This window comes from Temnothorax nylanderi, unplaced genomic scaffold (assembly GCF_030848795.1).
Source record: "Temnothorax nylanderi isolate EJ_2023f unplaced genomic scaffold, tnyl_v1.0 TNYL_tig0048_pilon, whole genome shotgun sequence".
Lineage (NCBI taxonomy): Eukaryota > Metazoa > Arthropoda > Insecta > Hymenoptera > Formicidae > Temnothorax > Temnothorax nylanderi.
In genome coordinates this window covers 1,008,849-1,027,785 of record NW_027249110.1, presented here as the reverse complement: position 1 = coordinate 1,027,785, position 18,937 = coordinate 1,008,849, and the positions used below count along the sequence as shown (strand labels likewise).

At 39.5% G+C, this 18,937-nt stretch overlaps 2 protein-coding genes across 2 annotated transcripts in view; one reads left to right on the top strand and one right to left on the bottom strand.

The window, feature by feature from the left end:
- Positions 1–17,145, top strand: part of Mub (poly(rC)-binding protein mub) — a 79,575-nt gene extending 62,430 nt beyond the window's left edge. Inside the window, exon 8 of the mRNA XM_071705998.1 lies at positions 1,306–17,145. Coding sequence (XP_071562099.1) covers positions 1,306–1,390 — 85 coding nt within the window. The 3' untranslated portion in view covers positions 1,391–17,145. The remainder of the gene's footprint in view (positions 1–1,305) is intronic.
- A 321-nt stretch (positions 17,146–17,466) lies between these two features.
- On the bottom strand, positions 17,467–18,816 carry LOC139772350 (protein PBDC1). The gene is made up of 4 exons (XM_071706005.1): positions 18,574–18,816; positions 18,217–18,282; positions 18,041–18,100; positions 17,467–17,965 (listed from the first exon to the last, which is right to left on the bottom strand). The coding sequence occupies exons 1-4, from the start codon at positions 18,592–18,594 to the stop codon at positions 17,609–17,611; spliced, it is 504 nt and encodes a 167-aa protein (XP_071562106.1). The 5' UTR covers positions 18,595–18,816; the 3' UTR covers positions 17,467–17,608.
- Between the last annotated feature and the right edge of the window lie 121 nt (positions 18,817–18,937).

Genomic DNA, 18,937 nt, shown 5'->3' with positions numbered 1-18,937 from the left:
TGCATATGAAGATATCTCAATTTGTTATGAGAATGCGACATGGCTTCTTCCACCGTTTTGTTACTTTAACATTAATAACAGTTACATTTCAAGCGAAATTTGACTTTTTTTTTTACTAAATTTTTCTCGATTCTTGTTAACTCGAGTACTTTTTGCTGTCAAACCAATTGTACATAATTTGACCGTATTTTAGTACATTCAGCGCCGTGCATTCGTCTTTCGTACAACATTTATATCAATCACAGCAAACGTTGGATTTGGCTCAGGATCGGTTACTTTTAACGCTCAATGTACGCTAAGAAATACGGTCTATTGAAATCCGTATATACATATGTACTATGTTTCACCAATGTACACATAAGTGTTAAGCGTTAAGTGTTAAACCAAGATCGGAGAGAAACTCGTACAGAGAGAGAAAGAGAGAGAGAGAGAGAGAGATTTAGATAAAAAGGACGAAAGAGAGAAAGTGAGAGAGAGAGAAAAAGAGAAGATGTATCCATCCAACCAACTTGACCCAGGCTCCTGCCCGTTTTTGGTAAGCACTATCCGTTCCTTCGTAGTCCTGTTAATCGACTTATCCTGTTGGCTGCGAAGTTCTCATTTACTACGTTTCTCAGTTCTCTATTTTTTTTTTACTTTCCAATTCAGTCGTTGCGCAATTTTTTTTTTTTTTAATACCAGATATGTACCAATCATCTAAATCCTTCCGAGCTCGCGAGAAATCCTCGAGAAGAAGTACGTATCGCGTGATAAAATTTCTATAGACCATCTCCGGAGTCTCGCGGTAACATTGTTACTCTACCATCTTTAGCGGATGTAGTAATAGCCTTGTTTTGCAGGTACGACACAGATCTCGAGTATCTGTGATAACGCTCTGGCTGATGGTTCGTACAAAATTCGTAGACCGGGCATGCAAACTATAAGAGACACGCGAGTTTTATATACGGAAATATACGGGATACGGCTCACGGAGAGCCACTAGATTCGCGTTGTATTCTACTTTCGCGTCGCATGCTGCAATATCTTTATTCGGACGAAAAGATGAGGCCAATCAGCCTCATTAGTCTTTTCCTCCGAAGCTGAGAATGTGTTCGGGATTTTGTCTCGGTTCTCGCCTTGAGGGCACGAGGGAAGAGTTAGGAGAATTGCTTGAAAATTTTCAAGCGCGAACACATATTCCACGAAGTGGACCGATTTTTGTGATACGAGATCATTCGAGCTCTCCCCTCGTCCTCGTCGGGGCGAAAACGCGACCGGCAGAAATGAACCTTGCCGTTTCTCACGACGCGACCGATTGTGTTTCAGGATATCGATGGAGACGTCGGGGGTGCCTATGCCCGCGTATCACTTCATCCCGCCGGACCACATTGTGAAATCGCCCATCCACTAAATGTGGAGAGCCGTCGTGGTCGTTGTCGTCGTCGAAAAGGACGCGGAGCATCGCGGAAGCGCGCGAAGCTGTCAGTGGCATATGGGGCTGGGCCACACACTGTGTTCAGCTTGCAAATCGATACACTTGCAAAAAGAAACAAGACACACGACAGTGAGAAAGGGACAGAGAGAGATAGGGAGAGAGAGAACGAGAGAGAAAGAGCGAGAGAGAGAGAGAGAGAGAGAAAGAGAGAGAGCGAAAGAGAAAGAGACACACACAATACGTACTCACGTAGGACACTCGCACGTATTCAGAAAAGGAGTCTACTTGTGCGCGCTTTAAATAAGACCGTGTACGTTAAAATCGAACATATTCTAATACGACCACAGATATACGTAAAAAGAATGCGTACACACACATACAAACACATGATATATATACATACATGCACACGCGACAGCCTGAAGGGGAGTTAAACGTACATGGAGAAATATGATGAAGATACGCACGCGCGTACACAGACACACTTGAGTGTACAAAACTGTACAAAAGTTATTTAAACAAAAGAACAAAAAAAAATAATGATGCACGCCGCAGCCGCGAGCTGTTGCCGATTGGTAAAGGGAACAAGCCAAAGATATGTTAGTTTTCATTTTTATATTTAAACGAAAAAAAAAATGATGACGCGAGACGGGAGAGAAATACGGGAGAGAATTATTATTAATTATATTACTACGAACGATGATGCTAAATAATATTAGGCCGGTTGTTAGCGTTTTTTCTATTGCATACGGATACACCGTCGCGCCGACGGTTTTCGCGACCGGTTCGCGAGCTTGGTTACTTCATTCGGAAGAGAAGCGGCGTTGTGCGCGACGGAAGTGCAGCTGGTATCACGAGACCGTTGTTCGGCCAAATCGATAGTCGAAGAGCTCGAAGCGAGTACTTTTTACTTTCCGGTAAAATTGCAATTTTATTCAAATATAGAGACTGCAAATTTAATAGGAATAAAATATCTTTATTCGCAGCCATTCTTAAGAAACGGCGATATCTACGGGCATATATGAATTGTAACGAGAGAAGAAAGTCTAAATTGCTTGACGCAGATATCACCGATATTTAATTTAAGTTCTCAAATAAATGCGCTAATTAAAGTTGCACATATTTTTTATTTTTCTTAGGATGGGAATGTTTCGAGTCCGCGCTTCGACCTTCGACCTCTTCGACTGATTATTTCGAGGTGCGCGTCTTGGTTCCCTAATGATCGAGACATTTCGGAAGGTGTCTCCGGGTGACTTGGAGGATTAAAAACTGAATCTCGTATAGAGTATATCGATCTCGATATCACGCGATAACGCGTGACCTGTCGGCATCAGGGGAAGATGGGACCTGTGTCGGACGTCTCGATTACGTGGTCTCTTGTCCCACATTATATCTTTCTCGACCGCGTAATCGAACGTCAACCCGCCTCACGTCTCGCGCACCGATTTCGGTCGCGTGATCTCTCTCGCGCGCGCGCGCATCCCATATGATCCCGATCCTCAATCACGTGGTCTCGCGCGGTCCCGTCAGCGCATCCGCGGCCAATTTTCCCGTGGCCGCGAGGTCGGGAGTCACGAGAGCCTCGCGGTCAACGGCCAGAAATAACCAAGATCACGAGTGACATCATCGCGATTAACTGTCGTGCGCGCGGGAGCGCCGAGGGAAAGTAAGATAAATTGATCGCGCGCGGTGAAAATTTTACGTAGTTGCGTAGCTTTTGCATGTGAATCTTGGATTCCAAAATTGTCGGTAAAAGCTTTTCTTTTTTTTTAAGGGGGGGGAAGTAAAGAAAAAGTGGAAAAAAGAGAAAAAAACGACTGCGGACGTTCGCACCGTCGATCGCTCGGCGCTCCCCTCGCCGGGAGCGCGGAGGGAACGAGCGGGTTGCCGCGTCCTAGTGCATCCTCGGCATCGTCCTCGACGCCGCGACTCCTGGGGCACCTTCGGCCCCTTCGTCGCGGCGATCTTTGTAAAGTCGAGAGTGTCGAACACGCGGCCGGGGGCGATGCCGAGCGCGCGCTTCTGTTGAAGGAACAAATGAAATTATTACGTGGAATATATATAAATAATGATATATATTATATATATATACACATAATATATATATTTATTATACGCGATAAAGATAATTAGAGAAGAGATAAATAGCGATGAAAAGGTGCGAGCTCAAGCCCAGACTCGACCAGACTCGAGACATCCTTTCCTTTCTTCACCATCCACTTCAAGCTTCCCATTGACGGTTTCAACCCCTCCTCCCCATATCGGAATTTGGTCCCACACTTGCGGTTTGGTTCGCGATTCGCAAGGATCGCATAACGACGATATTTATCTTTTTATCGATTTTAAATATACATTCTTCTTTCGTACGTACGTTTCTTCATTACGTTTCTTTATCGACGCTTCGTTCGCGTGTTATTTTATAGTCGTTACGATATCGATATTTAATAAAATTATTACTTTATTCGCGAAAGAAAAATGCGCGCGCACGCGCGCGCATCATTGTGCAACGTCTTTTTGAGATTGTTTTATTCTAGTAAACTTTATTTATGTACTAGTCTGTACACAAATTGCGAAATAATCGTATTTCGAGATTTCTTGTTGGATATTTTATATTTGTGTCTAGTTTTGTCTCAATCTATATTAAGAGACGAGTTAAATTAAAGGAATTATTATTATTATTAAAAATGGGGCTTTAGAATTGCTGAAATATATAATAGCTATGTAACTAGTTTTTGAATTCCGTTGTAAGAACACGTTAACGCCAATGTAATTGGCTGTGGCGCGGACGATTTACACCTTGCGACTTGTATCCTGTACCGATAACTTCCATTATGTGCCAAACGTAAATTAAAATTCGGGGGGAAAAAAAGGAAAAAAAAACATTTGTTAGAAAATGTTAGTCTGTGCTTCCGGTGTCAGCTCAATTAATAATCGGTGGTCTTCGCGCGAACGTATCACTTTTATACATCCTACCCAATTTGTATGAAATTGCTCTTAATTTTAATATGTAAATTAATCCTTCCAAAAGAAAAAAAGGTAACATTGATAGTTGTATCGACTCCAATTTTATGTTTGTGTATAACTGAACGACATTGTGGGTCAGTTTTGTGATATATATATATATTTTTTTTGTCTCGTTTTGTTTTTATTGAAAATATTTTGCGGTGCTCGCTTCTTTTCGATGCGCATTGTAAATATGTTTTCACGTTGTACATATTTTTATTAATCTCGGAGCATCTTGTTTATACGATGGCTTTTTAGTCGGGAATGTATATCAACATCTCGCATCGACATCTGCGATTTCACCTTATTTATTACATCAACGTATCTTCTCATTTTGATCGCAACACGCGCCTCACCATTTCGTTTGCCGAATGAATAAGTTGCGAACGGCTCCTCCGTGGAAAACACGAAAAATTGCGTAAAATTCAGTTGTGTCGTTAAACGTGGGATTCATAAATAATTTAACGAGTTTGGAGTTAATTTTTTTAAGGAAAATTTTAATCTTAAGGTAACGTATCGCGCCAACCATCTAATCCATACGTTAACACAATTATAAATCTTATTCTTGGTGTAAAATTCATTTAAAGTAAATGGGTATCTTAAAACTTTTTTTACACTAGAAAGTTCTTTTGTCAAAATCTTTCAACTGCTAAAGATTCTGAAAAGACTGTAGTCAAAGCACCAAAATCAATGTTTCATTAAGTTGACGTCAAAAGACGTAGTTATTCGACCATATTTTACGACACGATCTGTATATATCTCGCAAGAAAAAAAAAGAGTCCGAATGGATCCAATGCGTTTTTTTCTTTAATTTGCTGGACAAACTTTAGATTGTGATTGGTACGATCGATCGCGAGAGTCCGTTGATGACTCATTAAATTATGTTTGAAAAATTTAATCCTGTTATTTATAATTATTTATATACATGACATTTGTGGAAAATTATTTTTGTTATTATACACTTCGAAGAAGAAAAAAAAGAACGAAGCAAAAGTATTTCTCTCTTTTCTCATCGCGGCAACAAGGCACTCCTCTCAACATCTCCTCCTCTTCACCCTCACTAACGCCCTTGCTCCCCCATTCTCCACCGATAGGTAGACAATGATGGCGTACAGTAGTAATTATATAAGAGAAAAAAAAACGGCAAAACATGAGACGAGCAACGGCATCGAGCAACAAGTAGTCTCTGCTAAAAAGTCGATAAAAAAAAAGATGAAAATAACAATTAGTGAGAGACGCTGTATGATTGTGTATATCAACAATAAATAATTGCTGTGATTAGAATCGATTATATTAGTAAGTAGTTAAGGATCAATTTTTAAGGCACTTCGCGGAGAGAGAGAGGGAGAGAGAGAGAGAGAGAGAGAGATAAAGTAAAAAGAGAAGGAGTACTTATTAATATATGATAGAGAAAGAGATGGGAAAAGGAAGAAAGAGTGTATGTGAGTGTACATATGATCGTTTACGAGTGCGAAAGAGACAGAGAGGAGAGAGAGAGAGAGAGAGAGAGAGAGAGAGAAGAGAGAGAGAGAGAGAGAGAGAGAGAGAGAGAGAGAGACGCGACAAGAGGATAGAGGAGATTTTTAGGATCCACTTTATAGGCGACTGAAGTATGTACGTGCGCGCGTGCGTATAAACCCTCTCGACAGAGGTATTATTCGTATCCAATCGCTAGGAGCGTGGAAAATCCTCAAATCATTCTCTGATATTAAAATCAGATTAAAGAGAAAAGAAAACGGGCCGTTAAACGGAAAAGGGCGGAAAGACGATTGCTGCGCGCGTTTACGTTTTAAGATAAATCCATGATCTCTTCCCACTCGAACTCTGTGTCTCTTGACTAAATCCTTTCAGTACCGGAATCAGATGTAAAAATTCGATCTATCTTTTTTATTCCATTTTATCCACTTTTAGAACCCTCGGGGGAATATTTTATATTTGTAAACGTGTATTACTCTATGTAGATTAAAGATATTATTTAATATCCACGTACGCGGAGTGTCGCTGCTAAAAGCTGACGCCACTTGGGTACTGGAAGGGTCAGGAATGCAGAATTTGCACAGAAATATCGTTGCAAAAGCGAGGATCGAAGTAGACGAGAGGCGAAGAAACTTCGATGACCTTTCCAAGTGCGTCGAGTGCGGAAGAACCACGTTTCTTATCCGCGCACAAAAGAACACACAAGGCAGTAAAATGGTGACCACCAGCTACACGCTTAGGCTACCCTCCATAGGCTTCGAATGCGTCTTCACGAAGTATACATGACGTATACTTTCCCCTTTAACGATAATTTCGAAACTTATATCGCTACGGACCACGACGACCTACTCTTAACGAACGTACAATTCAAAGTGATAAGACGGAGACATTCTAATTTTTATTATCAATCTCGCTTCGCGGAAATAGTAATGGAAGATTACGTTTCGTTAAAAAAAAAAGACGCCGTTGCGCGTGACGTTCGTATCCAAAACGCGTGCTTACAAGAAGAGAAAGAGTTGGAATTCAAACTGTCTTGTTGTCTTTTATTATTGTTCTTCATACACGTGAGCTTCTAAATTTCAACGATAGTTTCTGAAATGTTTTACATTTCCGTGAGCATCGTAAGATAGCGTTTATAAAAAATGATTCTAATAGTTTACTATGGTGCAGGCTAAGCGTCAAGAGCAATAAGTAATTAGTGATATTCCTCGTAAGGAACGTATACGACATGGACATAAAAATCAAGCAGTTTTGAATACGGACGCGTGTGATAATTTGTTAATTATAATAATTATAATATAATAATTATGAGAAGCTCTCTACGCGATAATGACGAGTAAATGGGATTAAAGATTGAATGAGATAAAAGCTGAAAATTCTTCGGAACTTTAGGGACCCGATGAAACGGAAAATTGTTCCAGAGAATTATGTAAAGTCGGAAATAACTAATTTTCTGCTTATTAGGAAAGTTACCAGGAAAGACTGAAATCGATCCGAGAGCGTTATCTTAATTGAAAATCCCATTCGCTCTTCAAATTGGCTCACTTGGCATTATTATAAGTAATTAAAGGACGGCGCGACTCGAGGATGCTTAATTGAAAGATGTCCCTCTCGTTTGGGAGCCAAGGAACAATAGCAGCGCAGGCGAGAAGAGCCTAGAAATAATTTTGGAACGATTTCAAACTGTTTATTCGCCACTGTGTTAAAATTTTAATACTGGGATTTACTTCGCCTTATTTTGCAAAGATTTAATTTTGTTTGATGTGTACAGAGTAATTATGGGCTTGTGAACATTTATCGAGAGTTATTACAATCTCTTGTAAAAAAAAAAGCTTCTACAGAGTTTTTGGAAGTGAAGTAATTGTCGGGATCGGAAAGTAATAGGATCGGGTACTTATAATTGTAAGAAAGAACGTGCGAAGCTTCCATCTGCTATTCCATTTGCACGTGAGCGGCCGGTTAAGGCGATTCTGTTGTAGCTGATGGTTTTCTCGTTACCGCTTCTAAATTCACCTACCATCTGAAGATGTCCTTTTGTCGCACTAACATATTCCAGAAGCATATCCAATGACACATATGACTAGGCTACGAATAATTAATATCTCTTTTGCTCCGAATAAGCTAGCCTGTATTTATCCGGCGTGATCCATCATTCAGAAATCGATTAATTGTACATTCGGAGCACCTTTATATAGGCACTTCGATTCAATCGACTCTCTGTAGCTTCTAGTGATCGTTAAGATATCGTCTATCGCGTGTTCGCGAAAAAAAAAAAAGAAATATCGGAGAGACAAAAACAGGTATCTACGCAGGAGTAATCTCTAAGAGCGATCAACGAGGATTAGGACACGTTAGATTATATTCCCCCCTCCCCCCTTCCCCCTAAGATCTGTTGCACCAACGATAGTTAGCACTAACCGCAGTTAACGATATAATGCTTTCTGTATTATAGATAGGGATGTGTTCTCGGCAGAAACGAGAAATATCTAAAATATCTAAAATGTTAGTTTAGTCAGAGCTATCTGTGCTGTTGGCTAAAAGTCATTTACATGTAAGAAAGCTTTGCGTTTGTACAACGGTTAGACCTAACTCCGGAGCAACTGACGCTGACCAATATATTTCAACGAGGACGCGGTTATTTTCGCGCGGTGAGCGGAAGGAAGGAAAGAAGGAAGAAAATAGCGCGATCGTTGAAAAGTCCCGGGTACGTACGCTCCTTCCCCCTCATTACGTTAAGGTGCATACACGAGCTAGTGAAGAAAGAAAAAAAAAAAGATCGGCGGCAAAACGCTAATCGCAGAGAGCGGGCACGGGGAACCCGACTCACCCTTCGGACACAGTGGTGTTAAGAAAGAACGGGGAAAAAAAGTAAAGCGGGCGTAAGAGAGAAGAGCAAATGTCAGCATCCATTGCGATATCATATCGTTGTGGCGTAGAGCAATCTGTTAGTGCAGGGGCCTTATCCTTATTGCGTGGGTCCCACCGAGGATTGTCGCGCGATCGCAATTGCGCGTACGGGCCGTGTGTTTCGCCGAGGATTATAAGCCGGATTATTGTAAGATATCGAGCTCGAGTCAGATAACAAGTACAAATCGGTGGAAGGTATCTGCCTTTACAAGATTTTCAAGGTACGTCTTGCGCGTCGGCTTTCGGAACAAACGGCTCGTGTCTACGGAAATGAGTTACGAAGAGCCGTCGATAACTCGGGAGGGAAAGCGTCGCGTATCTATCTCTTGATGTTCGGAAAGCCATTTCTGCGGTGCTTCAAGGACGGAACGTCCGCGGCAATTCTCGCCAGGGACCTAACATTACCGTAACGCAAGGCAATCAGCTAAGAAATAAACTTAGTTTTTATAGAATATTGAATCGCGCCCTTCCTTCGGCGGGGCGTGGAATTTTAAAGGGCAAAGCCCCTTCTCCTTCCTCGCGAAAGGAAAAATGGGGCGATTGTTTGTGACCACTTGACGCCGCATTGTCGCGCGATTAGAGGACGAGTCAGACGACAGACAGATTATTCTGATCAACTGCTGTAATGTTAAAATATGCTGCAGCTTTTCGAAATTGTACTGTTACCAGCTACGTGTGACACAGCGGGAAAGAATCTCGAGAGCGAAAACGACTATGTTAGCATAGCAATTGGCATAAAATGAAACATACAAAAATATGCGACGAAAATACGGAACAAGCGACGCTGTGATTGCAGCATTTCGCTGTATTCATGAAATAATATTTTATTCTAAAAGCAGCAACACCATAAATGATTCCTAACGATTTATGAATTTTTAAACAGTCAATTGCTATTCGCTGTTTGAAAGTAAAATTAGAATATGCGATTGCTATTTATGATAATCAGTGTTCCACAGTGTAATCAGAAAATCTTCGTACGCGAAGCTAATTGATGCTTCGATTTCAGACAATGGTCTGTCGTCTAATCGGTCCTGATATCGCGATTTTTCCCTGAATAAATTAAGGTGAATTAAAAATCGAGCGCACGTAGTCGACATAATAAGGACTGTCGACCGTGGAGCCAAAAGGGTCACCACTTGATTACGCGATTTAGGTGCCAAAAGTCGATTGTGAAAACTCGTCGCCGAGCGGCTCAATTTTGTGCCAAGCTAACACAAATTGCGAGCAGTATAACACGTGTGCCAAATCGCTGTTATTAATCACTCCTGTTTCGGGTAGGAAATCCCCCCTGACGACTCCACGAAGGTCGACGAGATACGCTCGTTTGCACTTGCAAGTTTCTTTTTTTTTCAACGCCGTGTTCTTGTTAATCTTGTTAATAGGTTTGCACGAGTTACGAGAAATTAATTTAGCTGCGGGCATATATTTTGTTACACTAAGTTAGTGAAGATAACGTAGAAGATGGTCGCGACGAAACAATTAAATACGTTTTAGACAATCGTGAAATATTAGTGATATTTTTATAACTTGATTTGTTTTTTATTATCAATATCTTAGAAAATTGCAATGACTGAATTCCTAACGTGAGGTATAAATGTCGTTAGGTAAAACTATTTCTTCTCGCTACTCTTCTATTCTTCCAGTTCGTCCTGAATTTGTAAATCTTGTAAAAAAATATACAGAAAATTATAATTATTAATATAAATATATAATTATTATTAAATGCATATTGTTTGAAATTTTAAAATAATGGTTTTGATTTTTCGACTCTAGTTGCACCGTAATGCGAATATTGCGCTTGAATCGCCGCGAAACCGCAAAAAATGGCAATCTCGTCGAATCGAAACGTCAGGATGGGAAATGAATTACATTTTCTTGGCAACTCGAATGTATGTAAATTAAAAGTTGCACCCTAACCAGATAACGCGGCAGGACGCCGAAGTTATAGAAAAAAAAAAATACGATATTACAATTTTGCGCGGGAAGCTCTCAGTTTCTGCACTTGCAATACATTGAAAAGAATGACTCGCGTTATCTCGTGGAGATTAAACGGAGTCATTTCGCTCTCCTCTCATTAACGTAATTACCTCCTACCGTGTATTTCTTCTTCTTCCTACTCTTTTTTTCTCTTTAGCAATTGATCGATTAAACTTGCAACAATCTGTTGTTCAATCTGCAATAGATTGTTACCAAGGCAGAAAAAGTCTGATTCTAAAGACAAAATGATCTTACAACTTATCGTGAGGGTGTTCCTTTTTTACGAAAACGTAAGTCATATCAATTATCGATGAGAACAATAAATTAGATATCCCCTTCTTTGATGAGAAAAGTGTTCGTCGTAAGATATTGTATTTTCGTAGAATATGCGTATGTCACGATTTGACAGTAGAAGACTTCGAACTTATATCTTCGAGAATGCTAAAGCGGTATGATAAAATATTAAATGGCAAGCGAGCGCGTCAATTTTGACGATAGGCGATTTCTATATCGTGGTCGCGCGAAGAAAAATCACACAGAGATTTTCATCCATTAGGAAAATGTGGCGACACACTATTGCGGATTGTTGCGACTTGATCCATCGTCGAAGTCTCCACATTATTTCTACGTAACGTTGTTCTTCCGTTAAGCCTTGTGTACACGATACTAGAAATCGGTCCGAGTTTCGGTTTAAGCCAATGAAACTGCTGCTTTTCTGTAAGAGCTGCAAGTTGATTGGCTTAAACCGAAACTCGGACCAATTTCTAGTAGCGTGTACACAAGGCTTTAGTCTTTCTGTTCGCCGTCGAGAAGCGTCAAATGAAAAAAAGAACAAAAAAAAACCAAATACGTAATGATAGGGGTAATTCATGTTCGAGCTTACCCTCGATTCTCTTCCCAACGCAGTCGCGTCTTCTCGACCCCTCTTTGTCCCTTCCTCTATCTTAGAATCCTATTTCCTTTATCTTCCTCGGCCAGAAATCGATTTACGTTAGGAAGCCTTTACGAAAACAGGGTCATAAATACTTACGTATAATACGAGTATTTTAAATTTTTAACGCGAAAGAAAAACTAAGAAAGAAAAGGGATAAACAAAATGAGGTGTAGTAGTGCGATGTAACAAGAAAAAAAAGAGAATAAAATTTTTTACAAAAAAAGAAGATAATGTGAGGTGTAAAATGTCGCGTGTACGATTTGCGACTGCGTCTTTCAATGCGTAGAGATCGTCGCCCTTTGTAACATGTGTCGTCCCGTGGACACGTGTGCGCGCAGAGAGCGCAAGATGTGATCTCATAGTCGAGTTCTGCGAACCTCTTGACCTTTTCAGCATCCCTAACCGGATGGATAGACCGAGTGTCTTTAATTTTGTTAATTTTATACGTCACGAGATTTTACGATGTCTGCTTTTAACGTAATTCGTAATCCTTGCTTTCAAAAATCCAAAATGTGTGACAATACACGGTCGACCAATAGTATTTATTAGATGTGTAACGTGGCTGTTGAAAGGGTCGAGCGTAGGGATACGCCACATTCGATCGCGATACGCACGTGAGTCGGTCGTCGCGAGATCGCAGAATAAAGTAAACGATATTACGAGATGAATCGCAGAGGGGGGGGCACATTGAAAGTACCGATCGCGACGAGATTCGACCGAGTGCCGCGTGCACGCGCGTCGGAGACCGAAGGGGTCTCCCACGAAAATGTATCCTCGATATCTTCCTCGCGATCGGTCGCCTCGCAGCGTAAAGTACATTATTCCAGGGTAAAGTTTTGTAAAATCGTCTGGTACGCAATATTTTATGTAAAAAGCAAAAAACACACGTAACGAGACACACTTAACAACCCAACACGTTCACACGGAAAACACATGAGCATGACGAGTGAAGAGAAAAAGGGAGAACGAGCGAGAGAATGAGAGAGCGTGAATGGAAGCTAAAAAGAAGAGACACTTTCGTGATGATCGTACTACCAAGAAGAATGAGAGAGACGAAATAAAACACCTGCCTGTAGGCCGGCGATACGTAACATACGTAAACGTATGCGTATATATACATACATGTATACAACATACAATTACACCGTAAGTATATATATAAGAGATACTTATACTTTATATAGCTGCATTCGTCGTGTCATTACGTATACAGGGCTTGCGAGCGTTGACAGGTGATTTGTCTCGGCTAGCGTGTTAAGGATCGCATGGACGAGAGAGAGAGAGAGAGAGAAAGGGAGAGAAAAAAAAGAAAGGGAACGGAGAATGAGAGGGTGTGTGTGCGTGTGCGAGGAGAGGAGAGGAAGCTATATCTCTTATTAGTCGGCGTTACATATCTTCGACTCGTTTGCGAAACGTCACAATCGTTCAAAATCGTTGCAAAATACCGACGTCAGCAAAGTATTGACATGTGGCAGGAAACGAAAAACGCTAATGGTAGTGTGGGAGGCCTGATGTAGCCCGGGTTCATTCGCCGCACGTTTAACGATAAGCGTGGCTGTCTCCTCTCGCGTCTTCATATTTAATAAAAAAAAAAAAGAAAGAAAAAAAAAAGATTAAGATCAATCACGATGATCCTGAAGAAGATGACTATGATTTATACAGATCTTGCCGACGGACCAGTTGCAACAATGTTGGTTAATGGTAAAACAATATATATTACGTTCTCCCTGCCTATTTTACAAATAAGGCTACGATATAGAAAGGACCACGTGATAAGGATTATTTAATTAAGAGTATAATACGACATCGTTGTTGCAACGCAGGTCTTAAATGGCATCGACCACCGACGTTTCGTATCGGATATAGGTGCTCTTTCTAGCTTATAAACGTAACAGGCATTCTGGATCCTCTCCGACAGCCGCGTTTAACGTTACCCGGGCGCGGAGAGACTCGGGCTAAAACGCGAATAGACTCGTAGGGAAGAACACGTAGACCCTCGCCCAACGTCAACCTACATATCAGAATTTAGTTAACACCAGGGAAATCTTCCTGAAAAGAAAAAAAAAACCCAGAGTTTTCATCCCGATCCTCCCGCAGATCAAAGTCGGAAAAACTTGCACGGTTCTAGAGCACGAGTGAGATAGAGAGGACATCGTTGATCGGGGCACACTCCGCCTCTAGAGTATAGCCCGAGGATTCTGGGAAACTATAGCTTTCGGAACCCCTCGACCCCTTATTCTCGCGACTCTCAACCCGGGACTGACCCCCCCCCCCTCGTCTTCTCATCCTCCATTTCCCCCCCTCCTCACTCCGAGCCTCCCCGACTTCCTCCCGGTGCATCCTAGGTTTAGAAAATATATTTGTATTGTCAGTTATCACACACTACTAACACTAATACTTACTACTACGATCTATAACTATAATGATTCTTATTATTATTAATACTGCTACTGTATCACACCTCTCCATAGGTCGCGTAAACACGACATGCCCTGTTGTTGTTGTTGGATTGATTATCGATCACGCGCGCGGGAACGAGAAGTAACGCGAAAGAAAGAGAGAAGAGAGAGAGATGAATTCTTTCGAAAGGAGATCGTTGACTGCGTGAGTTTTTCGCTTTGTGTTTCTAGGTTTCTCAGTTTCTTACAGATCACACACAATTGTTGTAAAAAGTAGAGCTTACCTACACTTGACGGCTTATTATTACTTCCACACACTGTTGCATCGTTGTCACTTTCGGCGCTCGGTTACACGCACTGAGAGAAAAAAAAAGTTTTAATTACGCTGAAGTTGCCTTAATTAATTAAGATAACGATAATTTCCTGCAATTAGTTCGGATGTGAGAGCATTCTGCTGTAGAAGAGTGACAATCGTGCTCGTTATTAATGTCGATTGTTCTCGTATACGCAAAAATATTTAATATATAAACTATTAGCTGTGCCAAGTAGTGTTTTTGTAAAAAAGAAAAGAAATAAAGATTATTGCTGCAAAATGAAAGTATAATCCATTTCAATAAATTCACCTGTCGGAAGTGTCGTCGTGGCAAAAAAAAGGACGCGGATCGATAACCGGTTAATTCGTAGAGGATTCGTAGAGCAATTTGCCTTAATGCAATATATGCATGTGCATCTTCCTTTTTAACATCGCAGTTTGATCTATACGCGCAATTGAAAGTGCAATCGACTTGCGATTTTCTCTCAGTGAGACTCTTCGTGGAGGAGCGATAGATTTAAAGAACGTGGCGTACGCGCGCGATGAAAACTTCGCGAGATGTATAATAATGCGCGATCGGAGAGACGTCAGGAGAGAGAGAAGAGTACGCTGTCACCGTCATTGTTAAGGGTAGTTACGGTAATTAATTTCCTCGCCTCTATCTTTTATCGACGATCGTCCATCGTCGGGATACGTGTTCAAGGCGTTCAAGCGTATATTTTCCGTCGCATATTACGAATTTCTTACACACGGTCGTGACTTTTGTACAGGATCATACAATTCCTCACTTATTTATTTCAGAAAATGACGACAATTATATCATTTTTTATTATGCGTGAGTTATTTGCTCGGGATAAGAGTGTAATTACTGTAATTCACATTTATTCTAAGGTGTTTGAGAAAAAGAGCGTAAAGATGCACAAAACAAATGTATAATCATGAATTTTATAAAGATGATACAGCACATTAAATGAAACTAATAAGACTCTGAGGGACCATCAAATTGAATTTATCCATGTATAGAAATAGCGCATGCACCTTTCAAAAAAGATCTATAATTTTTTATTATTCCTATAACTACCAGAGAATGTCAGCTATATCCGTATTTGCATATCACACGTAGTATTAAACACGGTCGTTCAATTATTAATTTGATTTATTGTGTATGGAAATGAAAAACCTGCAGTGTGTTATCAAAGTGTTAGGATGAAGATCATTTGGCGGCATTTAGTGTTTAAGTGTGAACTATATGTACACGTTTTTTTTTATAACTTTAATAGAGATCATGCGTTTAAACTCAGTGTTATTGTACATTTTAGTCTTATTTTACGCTTCCTTTTCAAGCACCCTAGAACCAGTCGCTCTCAAACGATACGGGAGAAATTAATGAACAGAGTCAAGCGGAGATCTGATCATTAAAATTCTGATTCTGCCGCATTATTTGAGGGTCGATGTTATACGTGATTCTTGTAATTTATTACGCATGAGCGAGTCACATCAACCGCTAAGAAATAAGCGTGAGATTCGGCAAGCTCTATTTTCTGGTCGCGCCATTCAATAGAGATGCAATAAACTGAAAGAGAAAGATAAGGGGGAGAGAGAGAGAGAGAAATACATAAATGTGATATCTTTTAAATACTTTTGAATTAACTTTTCTGGAAAGAGAGATAACAAAGTTCTCTTACAGTATGTAAAAATATTCCACCTCTTCGACATATATAAAATACACTAGATTAATTATTTTATTAATTTACTTATAATTACGCTCATACGAAAGACGCTCATCTAAAGCAGATTTTATTCAAAGCTCTATTTTGTAATTCTCATATGATCTTGTATCGAATATTTTTTTAGCGGTCAGAGATACAGAGCGAACGCGAGAAAAAGAAAGCAAGAGTTTGAAAGAGAGAGAGAGAGAGAGAATGAGCGAGATTGGGAGAGAAGTCGCAGATGTACCGCTCGTATAGAGACTCAAGGAGAATTCGGAATTGCCAAATCGTTAGATGGCCTATAATTTGAAAGAGGACCAATTTTCAGATGATTATCTCAAATAATCAAATTACGATTATTTCAGGTGATTATCGCGTATCAGACGAAAGAAGATAAACGACGCGGTTTTCTTCGAAGGTTGTTTCTTCTTTTGCGCGTTTGTCACTAAAATGCAAAGATCGAAAAGGGTATATTATCCTGCCTCTAAAGTATACTCGCCATATAACGATTTGGCAGCTTTTATATCCCCTTAAACGTTCGTAAGGGCAATAAAACAATGTACATTTTTCGAATACACTTGTATTTGAATGTGCAAGTTGCATAAAAAGACAGATTTTTTAGATATCGCACTGTCATATTTATTATTCTATGATAACGATCGATCGGCACGCGGGTCGACCGCACTCTCGAGATAGCGCATTCGCGCCAATATATTATTGCGTGGCGAACGTCTATCAATTTCCTTTTTTTTTTGTCTGAAGATCCACAACAGCACGCGAGTGCGGTCGATCGAGCGCCATTATGCGAATTAATATTATTAATAATAAAAAGAAGACAAATCGTACGCATTGTTCTTTCCAGTAAGAGAAGAAACAAGGTTTTCGGTGTTTTCACTACGATTGATAAACGATTCTATTATTGCATATAATATTATATTAATAACGATATTATTGCTGTAATGTTTGTTTTTGGTTATTAAAGTGTGTATATAGCAATATATTCTAGAAATGACCGCTCTTGTACATTTTTTTATTACCTTTTTGACCTTATTAATCGTTATCAAACATTTTCTGTGCCCTAGATTCTTATGCATTTTTATTTTATACCCTTCTTTTAATCTTCTCTTTTCTTAGGAAGTTTGCTGCAGCCTTTTACTATAGTCCTAGGTATTCATTCATTCGGCATATTATGTCTTTTTATAAATTATTTCGATGTTACATAAAATTAAGAAGAGAAAGTTTATCCCATCATTAAACCATGGAACATGCAGAGATGGTAAATATATTTAAATCATTAAGATGGTAAATATATTTAAATTAATTTAATGCTTACGTTATTATATATATCTTTTATTATATGTATATCTTACAAAATTCTCTTTCGCATTTGTCTCTTACATTAAAAAAAAAAAAAGTAATAGAAAAATTGTATATCTGAATCGGTTTTCAATAATGTTAATGTAATATTAAAATTGGCTATTTTCTTACGGTCCTTTTCGGTCTGTATCTTTCTCTCACGCCATCATTGAAGCCTTCTCTGTTCCTTGCGAGTTCTATAGCGTAAAACTGTATCCTGGTTGTTAGTATGCTGTTCTGCTCCGAATAATCTCCGGTGCAATCTGCTCTCAATAATGTACCAAAACTATAGTCCTCCACAATGTCTTTAAACTGTTCACAGAAGAACCTCCACTTTGTCTTCCCCTCTAGAGATTTCAACTCGTCTTCGTCCACTTTATCCACTTTCATACTGGGAAAGGTATCCTTAAAAGTCTTATAGATCTGCTCGTCGTGAGGTGTCAGTTTCAAAAGCTTTGGATCAACCGAGCATAAAATCTGAAAGACGATATTTCTATCACTTATACTTCACTTATCTCATAACTTCTACATGTGTAATACAGCATAACTTACATTGAAATAAACCTCTGCATGTTCCATGGCTTTCATTGCCCACATTGCCTCCAGAGACGGCTGAAATAGAAATACGATGAAAACAAAGAGAACAAAAATATTTCCATATAATTTTATAATGTTTTCTTGCAATATACAGCAATATATAGTAGATATTACTTGCACGTTGTACTCACATCATTTTCAAATTCTTCAGCGGGTCTCGACAGCACGCTGGTACCAGCGATTAATTGATCTGCCGTCTTAAATATATAATTCATTACATATATAAACAAACACTTCTCACAAATTAACTTATATAAATATCAAATAAAATATAAATGAAACAAGAGAGGAATTATCTAATAAATGTTATTGTAATAATTATTTACTAAATAAGCGAACAAATCTTAATCAAGTAAGATTTTTAATTTAAATAATTGCTAATTATTCAACAATTCTTACATTGTAGTTTTGTTCACGTTGGACATGATCGTCTAGGTTATAAAATTATTATCGTGAAATTCGACGTGTGGAAAGAATAATTCACTTACCACGTTCCCTATTTGCGCCATTATATGTGTATTCGCAGCTCTTCAATAAGAAAAATTCATAAAATATCCTACGTCCTTGTATTATAAACGATATAATTCGTAAACAACACGCGCAAGAACGCGTACGTATGATGCTAGATTGCTTCTTTGCAGCTGACAGCAGCTGAACTGGCTGCACTAGTTCAGAGTTTATCTTTTTTACACCACATTGGAAGGAAAAGGATGAACTCTGAACTACCTAGTGCAGCCAGTTCAGCTGTAAAGAACAGTCAACAGACCACTTATTGTGAGAGGGCCTTTTTTTTGTGAGACTGTCAAACGTTATCAACAACTGATATTTCTACAATATTCTACATTATCTAAC